The sequence below is a fragment of the Panthera uncia genome, chromosome C2 (assembly GCF_023721935.1).
Source record: "Panthera uncia isolate 11264 chromosome C2, Puncia_PCG_1.0, whole genome shotgun sequence".
NCBI lineage: Eukaryota > Metazoa > Chordata > Mammalia > Carnivora > Felidae > Panthera > Panthera uncia.
Window position 1 is genome coordinate 102,276,511 of NC_064810.1, and position 23,581 is coordinate 102,300,091.

Sequence of the window (23,581 nt, forward strand, 5' to 3'; positions counted from 1 at the left end):
TATATATATATATATATATATATATATATATATATATATATATATATATATATATATATATACACACACACACACACATACATATACATACAATGGAATACTACTTGGTGATGAAAAAGAATGAAATTTTGCCATTTGCAACAACATGGATGGAATTGGAGGGTATTGTGCTAAATGAAATAAGTCAGAGAAAGATAGATATATGTTTTCACTCATGTGGAATTTGAGAAACTTAACAAGACCATAGGGGAAGGGAAGGAAAAATAAGTTAACAAACACAGAGGGAGGCAAACTGTAAGAGACTCTTAAATACAGAGAACAAACTGAGAGTTGATGGGGGTGGGGGAGTTGGGGGGCAGGGAAAATGGGTGACGGGCACTGAGGAGGGCACTTGTTGGGATGAGCACTGGGTGTTGTATGTAAGTGATGAATCATGAGAATCTACTCCCAAAGTGAAGACTACACTGTATACACTCACTGTGTGTTAGCTAACTTGACAATAAATTATTAAATATTAATAAATAAGTAAAATAAAATCTGCAACATGCAACTTATCCCTAAAAACAAACTTCAAAGAATACATATCATGATACTTAAGTTACATTAAATTTTTATGTTTTCAGGGGCGCTAGGATGGCTCAGTCTGTTAAGCATCTGGATCTTGGTTTTGGCTCAGGTCACGATCTCCTAATTCATGAGTTTGAGCCCCATTTCAGGCTCTGTGCTGATGGTGTGGAGCCTGCTTGGGATTCTCTCTATGTCTCTCTGTCCCCAGCCCCACTTGAGCTCTTGCTCTCTCTCAAAATAAAGAAATAAAAAAACTAAAAAAAAAAAAGTGTTAGAAAATTTTATCAAAATTTTATTAAAATTAAGAAGGGATTTATTTAAAAAAATAAAACTAAAAAAATAAAAATAAAATTAAGTGATTTTTTTTTTTTTAGATGACTCTAGTAACAAAAAAAATACAAGCAAATCATCAGAACTTGGGTCTTTAATAGTTAAGAAATTTGGGAGGGAGGGTTGGATGATAAGGTTATTTTGTCCATATAATAATATATATGTCCACATGTCCATACATAATAATTTGTCCATAAATAATAATTTAACAATTATTGATAAGTCAAAAAGATCTATTTATCATTTGTGCTTTAAAGAGACTTAAAAAAATTTTTTTTAATATTTATTTATTTTTGAGAGAGAGAGAGAGAGAGAGAGAGAGAGAGAGACAGTGCATGAGTGGGGGAGGGGCAGAGAGAGAAGGAGACACAGAATCCAAAGCAGGCTCCAGGCTCTGAGCTGTCAGCACAGAGCCCGATGCGGGGCTCGAACTCACCACTGTGAGATCATGACCTGAACCGAAAGTCCGACGCTCAACCGACTGAGCCACCCAGGCGCCCGTAAAGAGACTTTTAACACTCTAAGTCTCTTCTTTTCCCCAAATACGACATGGAATATTAGATTCACATTTGTGTTTCAACCTCTAGAAAGAAATGAGGGAACCTCCTTAGGTGTAATTTAGTGATACTAATAAGAACCCTGAAGATGAATTTTTAAATATCCCTCTCAATTAACACTTACTTATCTCTCTCTTTAACCAAACTATTCCTTATGTTAGGATATACTCAGGCCGGCAGCATCTATATTGCCTGCTTGTTAGATGCAAATTAATGGGCCCCACCCCACCCCATCCTATTGAACCTGACCCTCTGGGATATGAGGGCCAGAAAATTTACTGAGCTCTTCTGGAGATTCTTTTTCTTTTACTTTTCTTTTCTTTTCTTTTCTTTTCTTTTCTTTTCTTTTCTTTCCTTTTCTTTTTCTCTTTTCTTTCTTTCTTTCTTTCTTTCTTTCTTTCTTCTTTCTTTTTTGAGAGACAGAGAGACAGAGAGTACAAGCATGTGGGGGAGGGGCAGAGAGAGAGGGAGAGAGAGAGAATCTCAATCAGGCTCCACGCTCAGCCCAGAGCTTGACATGGGGGTCGATCTCATGACCTTGAGATCACGACCTGAGCTGAAATCAAGAGTCATCTGCTCAACGGACTGAGCCACCCAAGCACCCCTCTTCCAGAGATTCTTAAACACTGAAAAGTTACGACACTGCTTCTTAATTCTGTTTGCACATTAGAATCATCTGGGATGCTTTTATTTTTATTTTTTGTTTTTTTTTAATTTTTATTTATTTATTTATTTTTTTTTAATATATGAAATTTCCTGTCAAATTGGTTTCCATACAACACCCAGTGCTCATCCCAAAAGGTGCCCTCCTCCATACCCATCACCCACCCTGCACTCCCTCCCACCCCCCATCAACCCTCAGTTTGTTCTCAGTTTTTATTTATTTTTTTTATTTTTTTTTTGAATGTTTTTTATTTATTTTTGGGACAGAGAGAGACAGAGCATGAACGGGGGAGGGGCAGAGAGAGAGGGAGACACAGAATCGGAAACAGGCTCCAGGCTCCGAGCCATCAGCCCAGAGCCCGACGCGGGGCTCGAACTCACGGACCGCGAGATCGTGACCTGGCTGAAGTCGGACGCTTAACCGACTGCGCCACACAGGCGCCCCAATTTTTAACAGTCTCTTATGCTTTGGCTCTCTCCCACTCTAACCTCTTTTTTTTTTTTTTCCTTCCCCTCCCCCATGGGTTTCTGTTACATTTCTCAGGATCCACATAAGAGTGAAACCATATGGTATCTGTATTTCTCTGCATGGCTTATTTCACTTAGCATCACACTCTCCAGTTCATCCACGTTGCTACAAAGGGCCATATTTCATTTTTTCTCATTGCCACGTAGTATTCCATTGTGTATATAAACCACAATTTCTTTATCCATTCATCAGTTGATGGACATTTAGGCTCTTTCCATAATTTGGCTATTGTTGAGAGTGCTGCTATAAACATTGGGGTACAAGTGCCCCTATGCATCAGTACTCCTGTATCCCTTGGGTAAATTCCTAGCAGTGCTATTGCTGGGTCATAGGGTAGGTCTATTTTTACTTTTCTGAGGAACCTCCACACTGCTTTCCAGAGCGGCTGCACCAATTTGCATTCCCACCAACAGTGCAAGAGGGTTCCTGTTTCTCCACATCCTCTCCAGCATCTGTAGTCTCGTGACTTGTTCATTTTGGCCACTCTGACTGGCGTGAGGTGATATCTGAGTGTGGTTTTGATTTGTATTTCCCTGATAAGGAGCGACGTTGAACATCTTTTCATGTGCCTGTTGGCCATCCGGATGTCTTCTTTAGAGAAGTGTCTATTCATGTTTTCTGCCCATTTCTTCACTGGGTTATTTGTTTTTCGGGTGTGGAGTTTGGTGAGCTCTTTATAGATTTTGGATACTAGCCCTTTGTCCGATATGTCATTTGCAAATATCTTTTCCCATTCTGTTGGTTGCCTTTTAGTTTTCTTGGTTGTTTCCTTTGCTGTGCAGAAGCTTTTTATCTTCATAAGGTCCCAGTAATTCACTTTTGCTTTTAATTCCCTTGCCTTTGGGGATGTGCCGAGTAAGAGATTGCTACGGCTGAGGTCAGAGAGGTCTTTTCCTGCTTTCTTCTCTAAGGTTTTGATGGTTTCCTGTCTCACATTCAGGTCCTTTATCCATTTTGAGTTTATTTTTGTGAATGGTGTGAGAAAGTGGTCTAGTTTCAACCTTCTGCATGTTGCTGTCCAGTTCTCCCAGCACCATTTGTTAAAGAGACTGTCTTTTTTTCAATTGGATGTTCTTTCCTGCTTTGTCAAAGATTAGTTGGCCATACGTTTGTGGGTCTAGTTCTGGGGTTTCTATTCTATTCCATTGGTCTATGTGTCTGTTTTTGTGCCAATACCATGCTGTCTTGATGATGACAGCTTTGTAGTAGAGGCTAAAGTCTGGGATTGTGATGCCTCCTGCTTTGGTCTTCTTCTTGAAAATTACTTTGGCTATTCGGGGCCTTTTGTGGTTCCATATGAATTTTAGGATTGCTTGTTCTAGTTTCGAGAAGAATGCTGGTGCAATTTTGATTGGGATTGCGTTGAATGTGTAGATAGCTTTGGGTAGTATTGACATTTTGACAATATTTATTCTTCCAATCCATGAGCAGGGAATGTCTTTCCATTTCTTTATATCTTCTTCAATTACCTTCATAAGCTTTCTATAGTTTTCAGCATACAGATCTTTTACATCTTTGGTTACATTTATTCCTAGGTATTTTATGCTTCTTGGTGCAATTGTGAATGGGATCAGTTTCTTTATTTGTCTTTCTGTTGCTTCATTGTTAGTGTATAAGAATGCAACTGATTTCTGTACATTGATTTTGTATCCTGCGACTTTGCTGAATTCATGTATCAGTTCTAGCAGACTTTTGGTGGAGTCTATCGGATTTTCCATGTATAATATCATGTCATCTGCAAAAAGCGAAAGCTTGACTTCATCTTTGCCAATTTTGATGCCTTTGATTTCCTTTTGTTGTCTGATTGCTGATGCTAGAACTTCCAGCACTATGTTAAATAACAGCGGTGAGAGTGGGCATCCCTGTCATGTTCCTGATCTCAGGGAAAAAGCTCTCAGTTTTTCCCCGTTGAGGATGATGTTAGCTGTGGGCTTTTCATAAATGGCTTTTATGATGTTTAAGTATGTTCCTTCTATCCCGACTTTCTCAAGGGTTTTTATTAAGAAAGGGTGCTGGATTTTGTCAAAGGCCTTTTCTGCATCGATTGACAGGATCATATGGTTCTTCTCTTTTTTTTTGTTAATGTGATGTATCACGTTGATCGATTTGCGAATGTTGAACCAGCCCTGCATCCCAGGAATGAATCCCACTTGATCATGGTGAATAATTCTTTTTATATGCTGTTGAATCCGATTTGCTAGTATCTTATTGAGAATTTTTGCATCCATATTCATCAGGGATATTGGCCTGTAGTTCTTTTTTTTTTTTACTGGGTTTCTGTCTGGTTTAGGAATCAAAGTAATACTGGCTTCATAGAATGAGTCTGGAAGTTTTCCTTCCCTTTCTATTTCTTGGAATAGCTTGAGAAGGATAGGTATTATCTCTGCTTTAAATGTCTGGTAGAACTCTCCTGGGAAGCCATCTGGTACTGGACTCTTATTTGTTGGGAGATTTTTGATAACCGATTCAATTTCTTCGCTGGTTATGGGTCTGTTCAAGCTTTCTATTTCCTCCTGATTGAGTTTTGGAAGAGTGTGGGTGTTTAGGAATTTGTCCATTTCTTCCAGGTTGTCCAATTTGTTGGCATATAATTTTTCATAGTATTCCCTGATAATTGTTTGTATCTTTGAGGGATTGGTTGTCATAATTCCATTTTCATTCATGATTTTATCTAGTTGGGTCATCTCCCTTTTCTTTTTGAGAAGCCTGGCTAGAGGTTTGTCAATTTTGTTTATTTTTTCAAAAAACCAACTCTTGGTTTCGTTGATCTGCTCTACAGTTTTTTTAGATTCTATATTGTTTATTTCTGCTCTGATCTTTATGATTTCTCTTCTTCTGCTGGGTTTAGGCTGCCTTTGCTGTTCTGCTTCTATTTCCTTTAGGTGTGCTGTTAGATTTTGTATTTGGGATTTTTCTTGTTTCTTGAGATAGGCCTGGATTACAATGTATTTTCCTCTCAGGACTGCCTTCGCTGCGTCCCAAAGCGTTTGGATTGTTGTATTTTCATTTTCGTTTGTTTCCATATATTTTTTTATTTCTTCTCTAATTGCCTGGTTGACCCACTCATTCGTTAGTAGGGTGTTCTTTAACCTCCATGCTTTTGGAGGTTTTCCAGACTTTTTCCTGTGGTTGATTTCAAGCTTCATAGCATTGTGGTCTGAAAGTATGCATGGTATAATTTCAATTCTTGTAAACTTATGAAGGGCTGTTTTGTGACCCAGTATATGATCTATCTTGGAGAATGTTCCATGTGCACTCGAGAAGAAAGTATATTCTGTTGCTTTGGGATGCAGAGTTCTAAATATATCTGTCAAGTCCATCTGATCCAATGTATCATTCAGGGCCCTTGTTTCTTTATTGACCGTGTGTCTAGATGATCTATCCATTTCTGTAAGTGGGGTGTTAAAGTCCCCTGCAATGACCACATTCTTATCAATAAGGTTGCTTATGTTTATGAGTAATTGTTTTATATATCTGGGGGCTCCGGTATTCGGCACATAGACATTTATAATTGTTAGCTCTTCCTGATGGATAGACCCTGTAATTATTATATAATGCCCTTCTTCATCTCTTGTTACAGCCTTTAATTTAAAGTCTAGTTTGTCTGATATAAGTATGGCTACTCCAGCTTTCTTTTGGCTTCCAGTAGCATGATAAATAGTTCTCCATCCCCTCACTCTCAATCTAAAGGTGTCCTCAGATCTAAAATGAGTCTCTTGTAGACAGCAAATAGATGGGTCTTGTTTTTTTATCCATTCTGATAGCTATGTCTTTTGGTTGGCGCATTTAATCCATTTACATTCAGTGTTATTATAGAAAGATACGGGTTTAGAGTCATTGTGATGTCTGTATGTTTTATGCTTGTAGTGATGTCTCTGATACTTTGTCTCACAGGATGCCCCTTAGGATCTCTTGTAGGGCTGGTTTAGTGGTGACAAATTCCTTCAGTTTTTGTTTGTTTGGGAAGACCTTTATCTCTCCTTCTATTCTAAATGACAGACTTGCTGGATAAAGGATTCTCGGCTGCATATTTTTTCTGTTTAGCACACTGAAGATCTTGTGCCAATCCTTTCTGGCCTGCCAAGTTTCAAAAGAGAGATCAGTCACGAGTCTTATAGGTCTCCCTTTATATGTGAGGGCACGTTTATCCCTTGCTGCTTTCAGAATTTTCTCTTTATCCTTGTATTTTGCCAGTTTCACTATGATATGTCGTGCAGAAGATCGATTCAAGTTACGTCTGAAGGGAGTTCTCTGTGCCTCTTGGATTTCAATGCCTTTTTCCTTCCCCAGTTCAGGGAAGTTCTCAGCTATAATTTCTTCAAGTACCCCTTCAGCACCTTTTCCTCTCTCTTCCTCCTCTGGGATACCAATTATGCGTATATTATTTCTTTTTAGTGTATCACTTAGTTCTCTAATTTTCCCCTCATACTCCTGGATTTTTTTATCTTTCTCTCAGCTTCCTCTTTTTCCATAACTTTATCTTCTAGTTCACCTATTCTCTCCTCTGCCTCTTCAATCCGAGCTGTTGTCGTTTCCATTTTGTTATGCATTTTGTTTAAAGCGCTTTTCAGCTCCTCGTGACTGTTCCTTAGTCCCTTGATCTCTGTAGCAAGAGATTCTCTGCTGTCCTCTATACTGTTTTTCAAGCCCAGTGATTAATTTTATGACTATTATTCTAAATTCACTTTCTGTTATATTATTTAAATCCTTTTTGATCAGTTCATTAGCTGTTGTTATTTCCTGGAGATTCTTCTGAGGGGAATTCTTCCGTTTGGTCATTTTGGAGAGTCCCTTGCGTGGTGAGGACCTGCAGTGCACTTCCCCTGTGCTGTGGTGTATAACTGGAGTTAGTGGGCGGGGCCGCAGTCCGACCCGATGTCTGCCCCCAGCCCACCGCTGGGGCCACAGTCAGACTGGTGTGTGCCTTCTCTTCCCCTCTCCTAGAGGCGGGATTCACTGTGGGTTGGCGTGGCCCGTCTGGGCTACTTGCACACTGCCAGGCTTGTGGTGCTGGGGATCTGGCGTATTAGCTGGGGTGGGTAGGCAAGGTGCACGGGGGCGGAGGGGCAGGCTTAGCTCGCTTCTCCTTAGGTGATCCACTCCAGGAGGAGCCCTGTGGCAGCGGGAGGGAGTCAGATCCGCTGCCGGAGGTTTGGCTCCCCAGAAGCACAGAGTTGGGTGTTTGCGCAGAGCGAGCAAGTTCCCTGGCAGGAACTGGTTCCCTTTGGGATTTTGGCTGGGGGATGGGCGGGGGAGATGGCGCTGGCGCCTTTGTTCCCCGCCAAGCTGAGCTCTGCCGTCCGGGGGCTCAGCAGCTCTCCCTCCCTTTGTTCTCCAGCCTTCCCGCTTTCCGAGCAGAGCTGTTAACTTATGACCTCCCAGACGCTAAGTCGCGCTTGCTGTCGGAACACAGTCCGTCTGGCCCCTCCGCTTTTGCCAACCAGACCCGGGGGCTCTGCTTGGCCGGCGAGCCGCCCCTCCGCCCCGGCTCCCTCCCGCCAGTCCGTGGAGCGCGCACCGCCTCGCCGCTCTTCCTACCCTCTTCCGTGGGCCTCTCGTCTGCGCTTGGCTCCGGAGACTGCGTTCTGCTAATCCTCTGGCGGTTTTCTGGGTTATTTAGGCAGGTGTAGGTGGAATCTAAGTGATCAGCAGGACGCGCGGTGAGCCCAGCGTCCTCCTACGCCGCCATCTTCCCTCCCTCTGGGATGCTTTTATAAAAGATACCAAAACCCAGGACTCTAACTAATTAAATCCAGAAATTCTTGGGATGGAACCTGGGTCTATTTTTTAATATTCTCTATATGATTTTAACATACAGTCACTGTTCTATAAGAAAAGCAAAATATGTGATTTGGTTTAAGACTATCATTAGCAACTGGCTCACTGTTCATTCTCTGCCAATTCATCTGCCAGCTCTTGAGAAAAATTACATGACCTGTGCCTTAGCTACTAATCCAGCTTCTCATAGTTACATTGTAAAGTTGGTTTCTTACATTTGTTACCAAGTCCAAGCTTGTTCTGCTCACCACACAACAGGCCAATAAATTGAGAGGCTAGATATTGGGGCAAGGAGAATGACTCTGTTTGGAACGTCAGAAAATCAAGGAGATGGTGGACTATTGTCCCAAAGAGCCATCTCCCCAGAGCATAAGATTTGAGTTGCTTTTATGTTAGGAAGAGGAGAAGTTGAAAGGGGGGTGAAGTTAAAAGGTGACTGACACCAGTAGACATCTGAGAAAGGTCACGTAACTTCTTTGTTCTTGGTCAGTTGATCTTTGCGTACAGGAATCCGGTCATCGTGTTTCTGTAAATCTTAAACACCGCAAGTCATTTCTGTTATGTACTTCCTTATCTCCTTGGGTGTGGTAGATTTTGGGTAAAAAGCAGTTTCTGCAAACCTTAACTGTAAAACGCCTAAGTGCAGGGCTAAGCAGAATGTTCTAAGCTATAGGTCACAGTAGCAAGAGAAGTAGAAGCAATATGGAGTCAACATGCTAAGTTTTTCCCTGTTACACATTCATCAACCTCATTTTTTCCTCATTTCATTTTTATTAGTGAATTATTATTTCCTCATTCACTTTTATTATTAGACTTTCAGATAATACAGTAGGAAAATAACATAAAGCACTGGTTTTCAAACTTTAGTGTGCATTAGAATTACCTAGAGTTATTGTTAAAATAGATTGCTGGGCCCCACTCCAGTCTCTCTAATACAGTAGATCTAAGGTAGGGCCAAAAAATTTGCATTTTCAATAAGTTCCCAGATGGTGCTTAAGCTTCTGGCCCAGTGATCACTTTTTGAGAATGACTATATAATGAACCTCCATTACCCAGTTTCTAGCAGTTATCAACTAATGACTAATTCTTATCTGTACTACCACCTATTTCTCCATGGCCAGGATTATTTTGAGTAAATCCCTAAAAGCATATCATTTCATCACTAAATATTTCAGTATATATCACTAAGAACACAAAGACTTTTAACCTAAACTCATTACCATTATTAAACCTAAAAACAATTAACAATAATTCCTTAATATTAGCAAATATCCAGTCACTGTTCAAATTTTTCCAATTTTTTTTCAGTTTGTTGAAATCAAGATGCAAATAAGATACAGTCATTGTGATTGGCTGATCTGTAAGTTCCCCTTCCACATTTTTTCCCCTTGTAATTTTCTGTAGTTGAAGAAACTGGTCATATCCTATATTTTCCCACAGTCTAGATTTTGCCATCTGCAGTCTCATGGTGTCATCTAACATGTTGCTCTGTTTCCTTTATTTCCTGTAAATTGGTAGTTAGATCTAGAGTCCTGATCAGAATCAGGTTTGATTTTTTTGGCAAGAAAAAAATAAGTAAAAAAACTAAGAAAAAAATGTAAGAACTTCATAAGTGATATTGTATACTTCCAGCAGGAAGCATTTAATGTCTGATTGTCTCTCTTATGTTATTAGCAAATGATGATCATTGTCTAGATCTACTAATTCACTTACAACTGCAAATTGGTAATATTCTTTTTTTTTATGTTTATTTATTTTTGAGAGAGAGAGAGAGACAGAGAGAAGGAGTTGGGGGGGGGGTGTGGCGCAGAGAGAGAGGGAGACAGAATCCAAAGCAGGCTCCAGGCTCTGGGCTGTCAGCACAGAACCCGACCCAGGGCTTGAACTCACTAACTGTGAGATCATGACCTGAGCCAAAGTTGGACCCTTAACTGACTGAGCCACCCAGGTACCTCATAAAATGGTAATATTCTAATTCTCATTTCTTCATCTAACTGCAATAGTTCTACAAAAGAAACATCTCCTTGACTGTTGGTTACCCTGGGGTATAGTTCATATAACAAAGGCAGAATAAATTCCTGATTATTTCTCTTTAACTATTAGTTTCCAAAAATATAAATTTGAACAGTGACTGGATAATTATTGTTAATTATTGTTTAATATTGTTGAGGTTAAGTTAAAAAAAAGTCTTTGTGTTCATCACTAAATATACTAAAATATTTAGTGATGAAATGATATGCTGTCAGGGACTTGCTCAAAATAATCTAGGCCATGGAGACGTAGGTGGTGGTACAGATGAGCTAAGAATGAGCCATTAGTTGGTAACTGCTGGAAACTGGGTAATGGGTAAATGGGGATTCATTACACCAGTAGCCTTGTAGTCTTGTAGTCTCCAAATACAACCAATAAATGTTATTGTTAAGGTCATAAACTCACTAATTTTAACATAATTGGTGTATTCCAATAAATAAAATGCTCAAATCAGCCCAATTTTAGCCAGCCTTTTTTTTTTTTTGTCAGAATCTTGTAGGCTTTTATCACTTCCCTTGTTTTCTAAGTATGACAAAATGTTCCAAATTCATACTTTATTTTTTCTGACCCACATCTCCTATCAGCTTTTTCTTTAGTGTGCCCAGGTTTATTTTGTGAAAACATGGAAAATGATATTGAGAGAAAACCCTAAAGTGTTAGGGGTGCTCACTGTTACTAAGTTGATCATTGCTTTTCTAGCCCTTTTTAGTGGACAGAGCTAGGAATTTTTTTTCACAAACTCAAACTGATACTTCCAGTTCAAATCCAGAAACTATAGGATTTTATTTACCCTCACCAGTCTTACTTCAGTATCTGCTTTCACCTAGCCAAAAATCCTAGTTATTTAAAAACACTAGTGAAAATGCTCAGAATAGCCATACCAACACTACAGAGTTTTAAAATTTCTTTTTTACATTCTTTTGTTCGTAAACCTATTTTCTTCTTTTTAAATGACAATTTTATTGAGATATATTTCACATATTGTAAAGTTCACCCTTTTATTAAAGTGTAGAATTCAGTCATTTTTAGTGCAGAGCTGTGCAACTGACTAATCTAATTTCAGAATTTCAGAACATTTTCATCACCACAAAAAGAAACCCATACCCATTAGCAGTCACTCCTATTCCCCTCCCCATGTCTCATGGCAACCACTAATCTTCTTTTATTTTCTCTTGTGGCTATTTCATCTAAATGGAATAATATAGTATGTGGCCTTTTGTGACTGGCTTCTTTCACTTAGCATAATGTTTTCAAGGTTCATCCATGTTGCAGCATGTTTTATTGCTTCATTCCTTTTTTGAGAGGGAGATCACGTGCATGTGCCTGAGCAGGGGAGGGGCAGAGGGAAAGGGGGAGAGAATCTCAAGCAGGCTCCACACCCAGTGCCGGGCTCAATTCCAGGACTGAGAGATCATGACCTGAGCCAAACTCAAGAATTGGACACTTAACCAACTGAGCCACCCAGGTGCCTCTTTTCTTTTCTTTTCTTTTCTTTTCTTTTCTTTTCTTTTCTCTTCTCTTTTCTTTTCTTTTTTTGAAGTACGCTCTATGCCAATTCAGGGCTTGAACTCACAATCCCGAGATCAAGAGTCACTCAGCCAGCTAGGCGCCCTATTTCATTCCTCTTTATTGCCAAATAATACTGCCAAACATTATATGAATATAACATATTTTGTTTTTCCATTCATCATTTTATGGACATTTGCATCTTTCAGGTTTTTGGCTGTTATAAATAATGTCACTATAAACATTTGGACATAGGGTTTTGGGTTTTTTTTAATACTTTCTTGTCAAGTTAGCTAATATACAGTGTGGTCTTGGCTTCAGGAGTAGATTCCTGTGATTCATTAGTTACATACAACACCCAGTGCTCATCCCAACAAGTGCCCTCCTCAATGTCTATCACTCATTTTCCCCACCTCCCAAATCTCCCACCCCCATCAACCCTCAGTCTGTTCTCTGTATTTAAGAGTCTCTTAATGGTATGCCTCTCTCTGTTTGTAACTTATTTTTCCTTCCCTTCCCTGATGGCCTTCTGTTAAGTTTCTCAAATTCCACATATGAGTGAAAACGTATGATGTCTTTCTCTGACTGACTTATTTCACTTAGCATAATACCCTCCAGTTACATCCACATTGTTGCAAATGGCAAGATTTCATTCTTTTTATCACCAAGTAGTATTCCATTTTGTGTGTGTATGTGTGTGTGTGTGTGTGTGTGTATATATATATATATATATATATGTATGTTGTATTAATAATACATATATGTACATATATATGTATATATTATATAATACAATATATGTATTGTATTATACATATAATATAATACACTATAATACAATACAATATGTATTATACATATAATACAATATATGTATATTGTATTAATAATACATATATTATACGTACATGTATGTATATATTATATATGTGTATATTGCATTAATATTACATGTGCATATATGTATGTGCACATTATATGTATATGTACATGTACATTATATGTACAATATGTATTATACATGTATGTATACAATATACATATATTGTATACATACATGTATGTATTTGTATACATGTATACGTATAATACATAATAATACATATATAATATATACATATATGTATATATTATATATACATATTATTACATACTATATAATACATATACATATTATGTATATATTATATATGTATGTTGTATTAATATTATATGTACATATGTATGTATATATATTGTATTAATAATACATATATGTATACATATATATGTATATATTATATATACATTATATAATACAATATATGTATTGTATTATACATATAATATATAATACAGTATAATACAATATAATATGTATTGTACATATAATATATGTATATTGTATCAATACATATATGTACATATATATGTATATATTATACATCTTATATAATACAATATAATAATACATATGTTGTATATTGTATTCTGTTATCCATTCATCAGTTGATGGACATTTGGGCTCTTTCCATAATTTGGCTATTGTTGGTAGCACTGCTATAAACATTGGGATACATGTGCCCCTGTGAATCAGCATTCCTGTATCCTTTGGATAAATTCCTAGTAGTGCTATTACTGGGTCATAGGGTAATTCTATTTTTAATTTTTTGAGGAACCTCCATACTGTTTCCCAGAGTGGCTGTACCAGTTTGCATTCCTAACACCAATGCAAGACGGTTCCCCTTTCTCCACATCCTCGCCAAACATCTGTTGTTTCCTGAGTTGTTAATTTTAGCCACTCTGACCGGTCTCAGTGTGGTTTTGATTCATACATTTCCCTGATGATAAGCAAAGTTGAGCATCTTTTGATGTGTCTGTTAACCATCTGGAAGTGTTTTTTGGAAAAGTGTCTATTCATGTCTTCTGCCCATTTCTTCACTGGATTATTTGTTTTTCGGGTGTTGAGTTTGGTAAGTTCTTTATAGATTTTAGATACTAACCCTTCATCAGATATGTCATTTGCAAATATCTTCTCCCATTCCATTGGTTGCCTTTTAGTTTTGTTGATTATTTCCTTTGTTGTGAAGAAGCTTTTTATCTTGATGAGGTCCCAGTAATTCATTTTTGCTTTTATTTCCCTTGCCTTCAGAGATATGTCAAGTAAGAAGTTGCTGTAGCTGAGGTCAAAGAGATTGTTGCCTGTTTTCACCTCTAGAATTTTGATGGTTTCCTATCTCACATTTAGGTCCTCCATCCATTTTGAATTTTTTTTGTGTATGATGTAAGAAAGTGGTCCAGTTTCATTCTTCTGCATGTTGCTGTCCAGTTCTCCCAGCACCATTTGCTAAAGAGACTGTCTTTTTTCCATTGGATACTCTTTCCTACTTTGTCAAAGATTAGTTGGCCATATATTTGTGGGTCCATTTCTGGGTTCTCTATTCTATTCCACTGGTCAATTTGTCTGTTTTTGTGCCAATATCACAGTGTCTTGATGATTACAGCTTTGTAGTATAGGCTAGAGTCTGGGATTGTGATGCTTCCAGCTTTGGTTTTCTTTTTCAACATTTCTTTGGCTGTTCTGGGTCTTTTGTGGTTCCATACAAATTTTATGATTATATGTTTGTTCTAGCTCTGTGAAGAATGCTGGTGCTATTTTGATTGGGGTTTCACTGAATGTGTAGATTCCTTTGTTAGTATTAATGTTTTAACAATATTTATTCTTCCAATCCATGAGCATGGAATGTTTTTCCATTTCTTTGTGTCTTCTTCAGTTTCTTTGATAAGCTTTCTATAGTTTTCAGCATATAGATGTTTTATCTCTTTAGTTAGTTTTAATCCTAGGTATTTTGTGGCTCTTGGTGCAAGTATAAATGGTTTATAATTTAATAATAATATAATTATTATTTATAAATATAATGAATAATAATTATAAATTATTTATGGTTCTTGGTGCAATTATCAATTTTTCTGTTGCTTCATTATTGGTGTAGAGAAATGCAACTGATTGCTGTACATTAATTTTATATCCTGCAATTTTGCTGAATTCAGGTATCAGTTCTAGCAGTTTTTTGTTGGAGTCTTTCAAGTTTTCCATGTAGAGTATCATGTCATTTGCAAAAAGTGAAAGTTTGACTTCTTCTTTGCCAATTTGGATGCCTTTTATTTCATTTTGTTGTCTGATTGTTGTGGCCAGGACTTCCAACAATATGTTAAACAACAGTGGTGAGAGTGGACGTCCCTGTTGTGCAGATTTTATATTTGTTGTACCTGGAGTATGAAAGACATCAGAGGAATATAGGGTGATGAAAGTATTATCTAAACATCCCTTTCCCTTTTCTCCTCTTAGCTAGGATTAGGCCTCTAGGAGTTCTTAGATACATTTTGTTATGTTTAATTTTAGTAAGATGTTTCTTTCTGGCTGATTTGGTTCTTTTGGTAGTTTAAAATCATACTTTAAAGTAAATAGTTTTAAAATATGAATCTATGGTTTTAAAATACAATTTAAAATAAGATCTCTGGGGCATCTGGTTGGCTCAGTCAGTCAGTTAAGCATCCAACTCTTGATTTCAGCTCAGGTCATGATCTCATGGTTTGTGAGTTTAAGCCTCACTCCGAGCTCTGTGCTCACAGTGAGCAGCCTGCGTGGGATTGTCTCTCTCTCTCTCTCTCCCTCTGACCCTGTCCCACTTGTGCTGTCTCTCTCTCTGTCAAAAATAAATAAATACACATTTTAAAAAAATAAAATAAGATTTCTCTTGCATCTACACCATGAGAATAAATTTAGAATGATAGATGTGCCATAAGCCTAGTCCAATCTATTATTACATATTAATAAATTGAGTTTCATTTGTCTATACCAACCACATAATTTTTATGTAAAATAGTAATCATGCAGTATGTCATAATTCTGTTTGTCAAACATAAATGAAATTTTTTTATTGCCAGAAGTAGATTGTTTGTATTGTTGATATTGTCTTCACTTATTTTTAAAAAGATGACTTTAACTATTGTATATTTTCCTTTGTTGAACTTACTCTTCTTAATTTCAGAAAAGGAGGTTTTTAACATTTTTATGCTGCTGATGAAGGGAAAGTTTGTTCATTATCTCCTCCTCGATAACTTTCTTATAGGGCCTTTTACTTAAGCAATAGGTAGAGGTTTGAAGGACAGTTGAAAAAAGTGTCAATGAGTAGTAAGAGTCATTCAGCATTTTTATTGTATGTATGAACTTTATTGAGAATTTAAAATCTTTTTTGATAGTACTATGAATTAATGAATATTTTTCTATATTTTTTCAATTTTCTCCACATTTTTTGTCATTGAACCTGTAGCTAACAATGAATATATTTGAAACAACAATAATGTACAGCAAAATAAATATGCACTCAAGAACAACCAAAATAACAACAAAAAAATCAAGATTCAATTTGACTTTAAGCTGTAAGGTTGGAAGAATGGAAAGGGAATGTATGCAAATTTAGTCAAATAAATAAATCATCCTTCTAGCAAATACATATTTTGCATCTGAAAAATGAAAGAAAATGCATGTTATGTCATCTTTTAAAAGGCTTTTTCTGACTGTCTTATTCACACACACACACATACACACACACACGTAAGTCTCCTTTGTCTTAGATGATGCTTCTTGATACCTTTAGATAACTTTCTCAGAGAGATAAGTAGATTCTAGAAGAGGTTATATTACTACATTATGAAAGAAAAAACAAGAAAAAAAAGGTCCATTAACCTATTCTTTCATGATTTAAAATGTGTGTCAGAGATGTCTTAGTTATATTGTGTCTTCAGTTTCAATTTTTAGTGACATAAAATTATTGATATATTATAATCAGCCTTTCAGTGTAAGGACTATAGAGGTCCTTAAGAAAAGTAAGGTGTCTTTTTTTTTTTTCTACAGACTTCTTATTTACCAATTCAGCATTATTACTTAAAAGTAGTGATGTGAATGGAAACAGTGTGAGTGTTTTGCAGTTCTTGAGAGATTTTATACACTTTTATCATATAATTCTACAGTGTACTTTAAAAATTACATCTGTATCTTCTGTTCAGTACACAATTATCAAGAAAAAAATTTCTCAATTCTAGGATAAACCACATTCTTTTAAAAAATTATCTTAAAATGTATGCTCAATTTAAAACTCCTTTAAATTTTTTTTTCCCAGTGAATTGATTTTACTCTCATTCTTTCTTCCCCAGTGGTCGTATGCTTTGGAAAAGCCCAACACCGGCAGTATATTTAACATCGCGTGGTCAATTGATGGCACTCAGATCGCTGGAGCCTGTGGAAATGGGCATGTTGTTTTTGCACATGTGGTGGAGCAGCGTTGGGAGTGGAAAAATTTTCAAGTAACGTTAACTAAACGAAGGACCATGCAGGTATGATTATGTTCCATGGTTGATTAAACCTGCCTCTTTTCACATTAGCTCACTCTACAGAATATGGAGTTATCGTCACTAGTTGTATTTAAACCAAGTTTATAAAAATTCAGTCATATTAAATATATTTCACCAATGCCATTGGTGACTTTTTCATGACATAGTATAAGAACCTTTCACTGATACAGAACCTGAGTACCCACAGCTACTGTGGTTATGGGGTTGAGGCAGGGATGGTGAAACTTGAAGCATTTAGGGACTATGTGGATTCAGTTCCGGAAGGAGGGAAGAAGCTGCAATAAGTTAGATTTAACTCCTGGACCTGACCCCATGGCAGGCCTAGCCTGCTAGTCACTGTCAGGGTTACATTATTTTGTTAATTTATAATTGTATAAGCTTATTTAACCTGTTTACAAAATTTTTTTTTTTCCTTTTAAGAATTACCTAAGGCTAGCCAAAGTAGGAAAACAGTGGGAAATTCTTATTGGGAGGTAGGAAGTGAAAAACAGGTACTTTTGGAGTGAAATAAGATGGGAAGTTTGGGGGGCACCTAGGTGGCTCAGTCGGATGAGTGTCCAACTTCAGCTTAGGTCATGGTCTCACAGTTTGTAGGTTTGATCACCATGTCTGGCTCTATGCTGATGGCTCAGAGCCTGGAGCCTGGAGCCTGGAGCCTGTGTCTTCCCTCTCTGCCCCTCCCCCACTCAAACTCTCTTTCAAAAATAAATAAAGATTAAACAAAAAATTTTTTTAAAGGACAGGACGGTTGGGATGTAGCAGTAGAAAGTTGAGGGAAATGTTGTTCAGGTCAGAGAACTCCAGTAGGGGGGTTATCTATGCACTATAAGCTTCTTAAGTGTACAATACTGTTATTTCACTCAAGCCCAGTGTCTTGCATATAATAAATGCTCAACAAATAAATTAAAAAATTTTTAATTTATTTATTTTAGAGAGAGAGTGTAAGTGGGCAAGAGGGGCAGAGGGAGAATGAGAGAATCTTTTTTTTTTAATGTTTATTTATTTTTGAGAGAGAGACAGAGTGAGAGTGGGTGAGGGACAGAGAGGGAGACACAGAATCTGAAGCAGGCCCCATGATCTGAGCTGTCAGCACAGAGCCCCACGCAGGGCTTGAACCCATGAACCGCAAGATCATGACCTGAGCCAAAGTCAGATGCTTAACTGACAGAGCCACCCAGGAGCCCCAGAATGAGAGAATCTTAAGCAGGCTCCATGCTCAGTGCAGAGCCCGACAGGGGGGCTCGACCTCACGACTCCGGGATCATGACCTGAACCAAAAGCAAGAGTCAGATGTTCAACCAACTGCGCCACCCAGGTGCCTGGTCAACAAATATTTTAAAAGTTAGTTGACAAAAGATACGAGGAAGAGGCCAGAGACAATGTACCAATGGCAAACCCTCTGCCAGAGAAAAGAGAACTGTACCTTCTAACTCTTCCTCCTCCTATTGTATCAATTGCCTCTGTCTTCATATTCAGAATTCAGACTATTATAATTATTTGGAAGCATGTATCTTGTAATTTCTAAGTCTACTCAAATGTTCTTTAGCCTAAGTATCCAGATTTTTTTATTTGGATAATATGGTCACTAGATTTGTAATAATTAGGTATGTTATAGTTTTTCTTTGTTCTGTTTACTTATTTTTAAAATTTTAAACATTTTATTATGGAGTATTTTTTTTTAATGTTTGTATTTGAGAGAGAGAGAGAGAGACAGAAAGACAGAGACAGAGAGTGAGCGGGAAGGGCAGAGAGAGAGAGGAAAACACAGAATCTGAAACAGGCTCCAGGCTCTGAGTTGTCAGTACAGAGCCTGACATGGGGCTTTTATTCACAAATCAGGAGATCATGACCTGAGGTGAAATTGGATGCTTAACCAATTGAGCCACCCAGGTTCCCCTTTTATGGAGAATTTAATACATATGCAGAAGTAGACAGAATAGTGTGATGAATCACTGTGTACTCATCACCCAGCCCTAACAACCAACCCATGACCAAGCCTGGCCCAGGCATTGTCCATATCTACTTTCCTCCTTCCCCAATTATTTTGAAGCCAATTCAGATATCATATTTTATCTGTGAAATTTTCAGTATACAGCTAAGAGAAGGACTCTTTTAACATAACCACAATACCATTATTATACCTTAAAAATAATAATTCCTTAATATTATCAAATATGCAGAAAGTGTTCAAATTTTCAGCTGTTTCCCACGTGTCACATTTTTAAAAGTTTGTTTTGAAATCAGGATCCAAAATGGTTTACATGTTGCAATTGGTTGACATGTCTTTTAAGTTTCCTAATATATAGGTTCCCCTTCCATCTCTGGTTTTACCCCTGCACTTTATTTGCTGAAGGAACCAAATTGTTTGTCCAGCAGAGTTTACCACAGTCTGGACTTTATTGATTGTGTCCCTATGGTGTGGTTTGACATACTCCTCTATCTTCTGTATTTCCTGTAAATTAGTTATTGGATCTAGGTGATGTTATATATAAGTAGGTATTTCTGTTAATTAACCTGGGAACTAAAGCATTATTTATAGTGTTGTGTATATGACAAAAGATGCCTTGTGAGTTCTAATCAATTGATTTGGGGACATAATTATTTTATCCATATAGTGCATGGGGGGCGATTAGCTAATAGTATTGCTAAATAAATTCTAGCCTTAATTTCAAAAATGCCCCAAGATGAGAATATATCTAGAAAGAGGAGTTCTTCTTACATAATAAAAAGGAGTCATCCTAGAGATTAGAGGATTTTTACATGAGATAAAATGAGCAGTGGAGGTGTTTAAATGACTTATCTAATCCAAATTGTTTTTGTACTTACAATAATGTTTGTAAGTAATCTTTCAAAATTTTAGAACTAGAACACTGTTTTTATTGTTTTTACTTTCTCAGTGATTATAAAACATTTGTATTGCATTTTTGCTAAATTGGGCCTATTCAGTGGTTTTTCTTAAAATACTTTCATACACTCATTCACTAGATATTTATTGAGTGATCCCTACTTGCCAGGCATTGGACTAGGCAATGGGAAATATAATTGTGATGAGAACAAATTTGGTCCCCCTTTTCATGGAACCTCCTAGTTGAAAATCTCTTTTTTCCCCCATAAATTCATCTCAAATTGATTTAAGGTAAGCAATGAAGAAAGAAGCTTATTTCTTTATGTGAAGTCAAGAAATGGACTGACTTGAGGAATTACTGAATTCAAAGTCTTAAATAACAAGATTTCATCATTTTTTCTTCCTTGACTTTCTTTTTCTCTGTATTGGCTTTTTTTTTTTTTTTTTTACAAAACCTCTCCCTCTTTGGTGGCCTTGATATTTCTATAAACTTAAGATCCATCAAGAAGAGTGCTTTTTCTCCTTCCAGTAATTTCAACAGAAATCTCAGCACTGGGTCTCATGTGTCAAGTCTAGGTTTAGAGTATTTAGTTGGGAGATGGAGGGGAGTATGAATCAACCCCATCTAAACCTCTTGGTTACTGAGAATAATGGAGAGAATGGTTCCCCAGAGGGAAACCAAGGCATATTTACCAGAAAAGAGCATTTGATTCTGGGAAGACAAAAACCAACATTTATCTGCTATGGCTTATCCTTCGGCTGTTTAGCAACCCTACTACATAACCCTATGTTATGTATTGTTGCATAATAAATCACTCTAAAACATAGTGGCTTAAAACAACAACATTTGTTATTTCTCGGTTTCTGTGGGTCAGGAATCCAGGCATGGCTTTGCTAGGTTTTCTGGCTTAGAGTCTCTCACTAGGCTACAGTCAAAGTGTTGGCCAGGGCTTTAGTCACATCTGAAGGCTCAACTAGGGGGGGATTTGCTTCTAAGCTCATTGACATGGTTATTGGCAGGATTCTGTTTATCATGATCTGTTGAACTGAGAGACTCAGTTTCTTCTAGACTGTTGACTGGAGGCCACCTACAGTTCCTTGTATGTAGCCTCTCCAAAGGGCAGCTTACAACTTGGCCATTTGCTTTATTAGAACAAGCAAGTGAGAAGGGCCAGAGCAAGTGTGAGCAAGATGTAAGTCACAGTTTTGTTTTTTAAGTTTTTATTTATTTGAGAGAAACAGAGACAATCTGAGTGGGGGAGGGGCAGAGAAAGGGAAAGAGAATCCCAAGCAGGCTCTGAGCCAGCACAGAGCCCAATGCAGGGCTTGAACCCACGAAACTGTGAGATCATGACCTGAGCCGAAACCAAGAGTTGGATGCTCAACTGACTAAGCCATCTAGGCACCCCATAAGTCACAGTTTTTTATAACCTGAACTCAGAAGTAGCATCTCATCACTTTTACCATATTCTGTTCACTAGAAGCAAGCTCCTAGATCCTATCCATACACAAGTGGAGAGACTTCTACACTGATGTGAATAACAATAGGTAGAGATCACTGACCACCACCTTACCAGCTACCTACCAGATATACTTACACTTATTCATATACATATAATTCAGAAATGCACTACTAACTAATGCAGCTATTCTGTATGCAATTGAAAACAAACCCATCCCTCCCTAAAAGAAGATAATTTAGACTCATCTACTTATTCCATTCAGTTCTAAATCTCTGGTCTAGAAAACTATAAATAAATGTGAGTTTTAATTATTCTCCTCCCTCTCCCCATATTCCTAACTTACACTAATGAAGGGAAAACGGAACAGCTGCAATGAAAACAGTTTGGAAAAGAGGAGAGAGAAAACAACACACTATGATGACCAGGTCCATAGCTAAAATCCAGCTGGCCGGGAATATACTGAGAACTCTTTTTCTTTGCAGTAGAGTTAGTTGCTTGGTTAATTTAGCAACTCTGGTATGCTTTTCTGGGAAGATCTCCTACTTGGGAGAATTCCCTTTCTGAGGACTATACATTTTATTCACCCATTAGTTTTATTGTAAGATGGGGTCACAGATTGTCACAGGGACTGAACAATCACATTTTTTGTTTGCCTGGTTTAGCGTTTTACAATTTCCTTAGAAGCTTAGTGGACTGTTGGTTGATTTGTGTTTCATTAATTCAGAAATCAGAGATTATGTTGAGTCCTAATTGTTACATGTAGACCTTGACCTGGCAGTTGCTACCAGCAATGCTTCATTGCCTTACCTGTCTCCTTGGACCTCAACTTTTCTGTGTACAGTAACCTAGAGTGAGGAGTTTTCTTCCTCTTCCCCTTGCCTTCAGGCTGAATCTTAATGGATGATTCTTTCTGAAAGAGATAGTTGATGTCTCCGTTAGGAGGAAGTACCTAGAAGGGAGAAGGTACAGGTGGGGATGAAGCATTTCTCAAGTTTCAACTTTACTTTTCTCTCTCTGTTGACACTCAGTTTAGCATGGGGCACAGCTTTGGCTCCTAATAGTTGCTATAATTCAAGATTATTTGATTTTTAGTCACCTTATCTTTTGTAAAGGTAAGAGTTAACAATAGAGTGATTTTGAGGATTAAATGAGTCGATATATGTAAAACAATAATAAATGGTAACTATTACTATGATTATATCTATGTATAGGATTAAATGAGTATTTTACAAATGTGGAAACAGAATTTTTGGATTTATGTCAATCTGAGGAGTCTAAATATTGTGGTCAGGTAGAAGTATTGGGTGACACAAGTATTAAGAAGTTAATCCTGGAACTTCCCTGAATTGAACAGAGTAAACGGGTGCATTTTAAAATTCGGCACAGGACATTTCTGATGTGGGATTCACCATAGTTTTGAAATTATAACCGTAATTACTAGAATGTCTTTAGTTTTGTTATTATAGCTGGGATGTTTTATTCCTGTTTAAGTTCTAGTGTTCCAGATTCACAAAAAAGGGAGTTCCCCCATGTGAAGCTTTAGGCAAACATGAATTTTAAGAAATCTGTTTGTAATTTGAATAATGGCAGAGGCCTATACAATTGTATTATTAAATATTGAATTTTCCTAAACTTGTATTAACAGCCAGTTTTTTTCACTACGTATCATATTGCTATAAAGAAACTAACATATAACTTCCTTTAAAAACATTCATTTCAGGGTACCTGTGTGGCTCAGTTGGTTAACTGTCTAAGTTTTGATCTCAGGGTCACGAGTTCAAGCCCTACATTGGGCCCCACACTGGTTGTAAAGCCTACTTAAAAAAAAAAGTTGGGGGGCGCCTGGGTGGCTCAGTCGGTTAAGCCTCCGACTTCAGCTCAGGTCACCATCTCACGGTCCGTGAGTTCGAGCCCCGCG

At 37.4% G+C, this 23,581-nt stretch overlaps 1 protein-coding gene across 1 annotated transcript in view; it reads left to right on the top strand.

Moving 5' to 3' along the window:
* IFT80 (intraflagellar transport 80) overlaps positions 1-23,581 on the top strand; it is a 125,255-nt gene that overhangs the window by 53,476 nt on the left and 48,198 nt on the right. Inside the window, exon 7 of the mRNA XM_049628623.1 lies at positions 17,158-17,337. Within this exon, the coding sequence (XP_049484580.1) occupies positions 17,158-17,337 (180 nt within the window). The remainder of the gene's footprint in view (positions 1-17,157; positions 17,338-23,581) is intronic.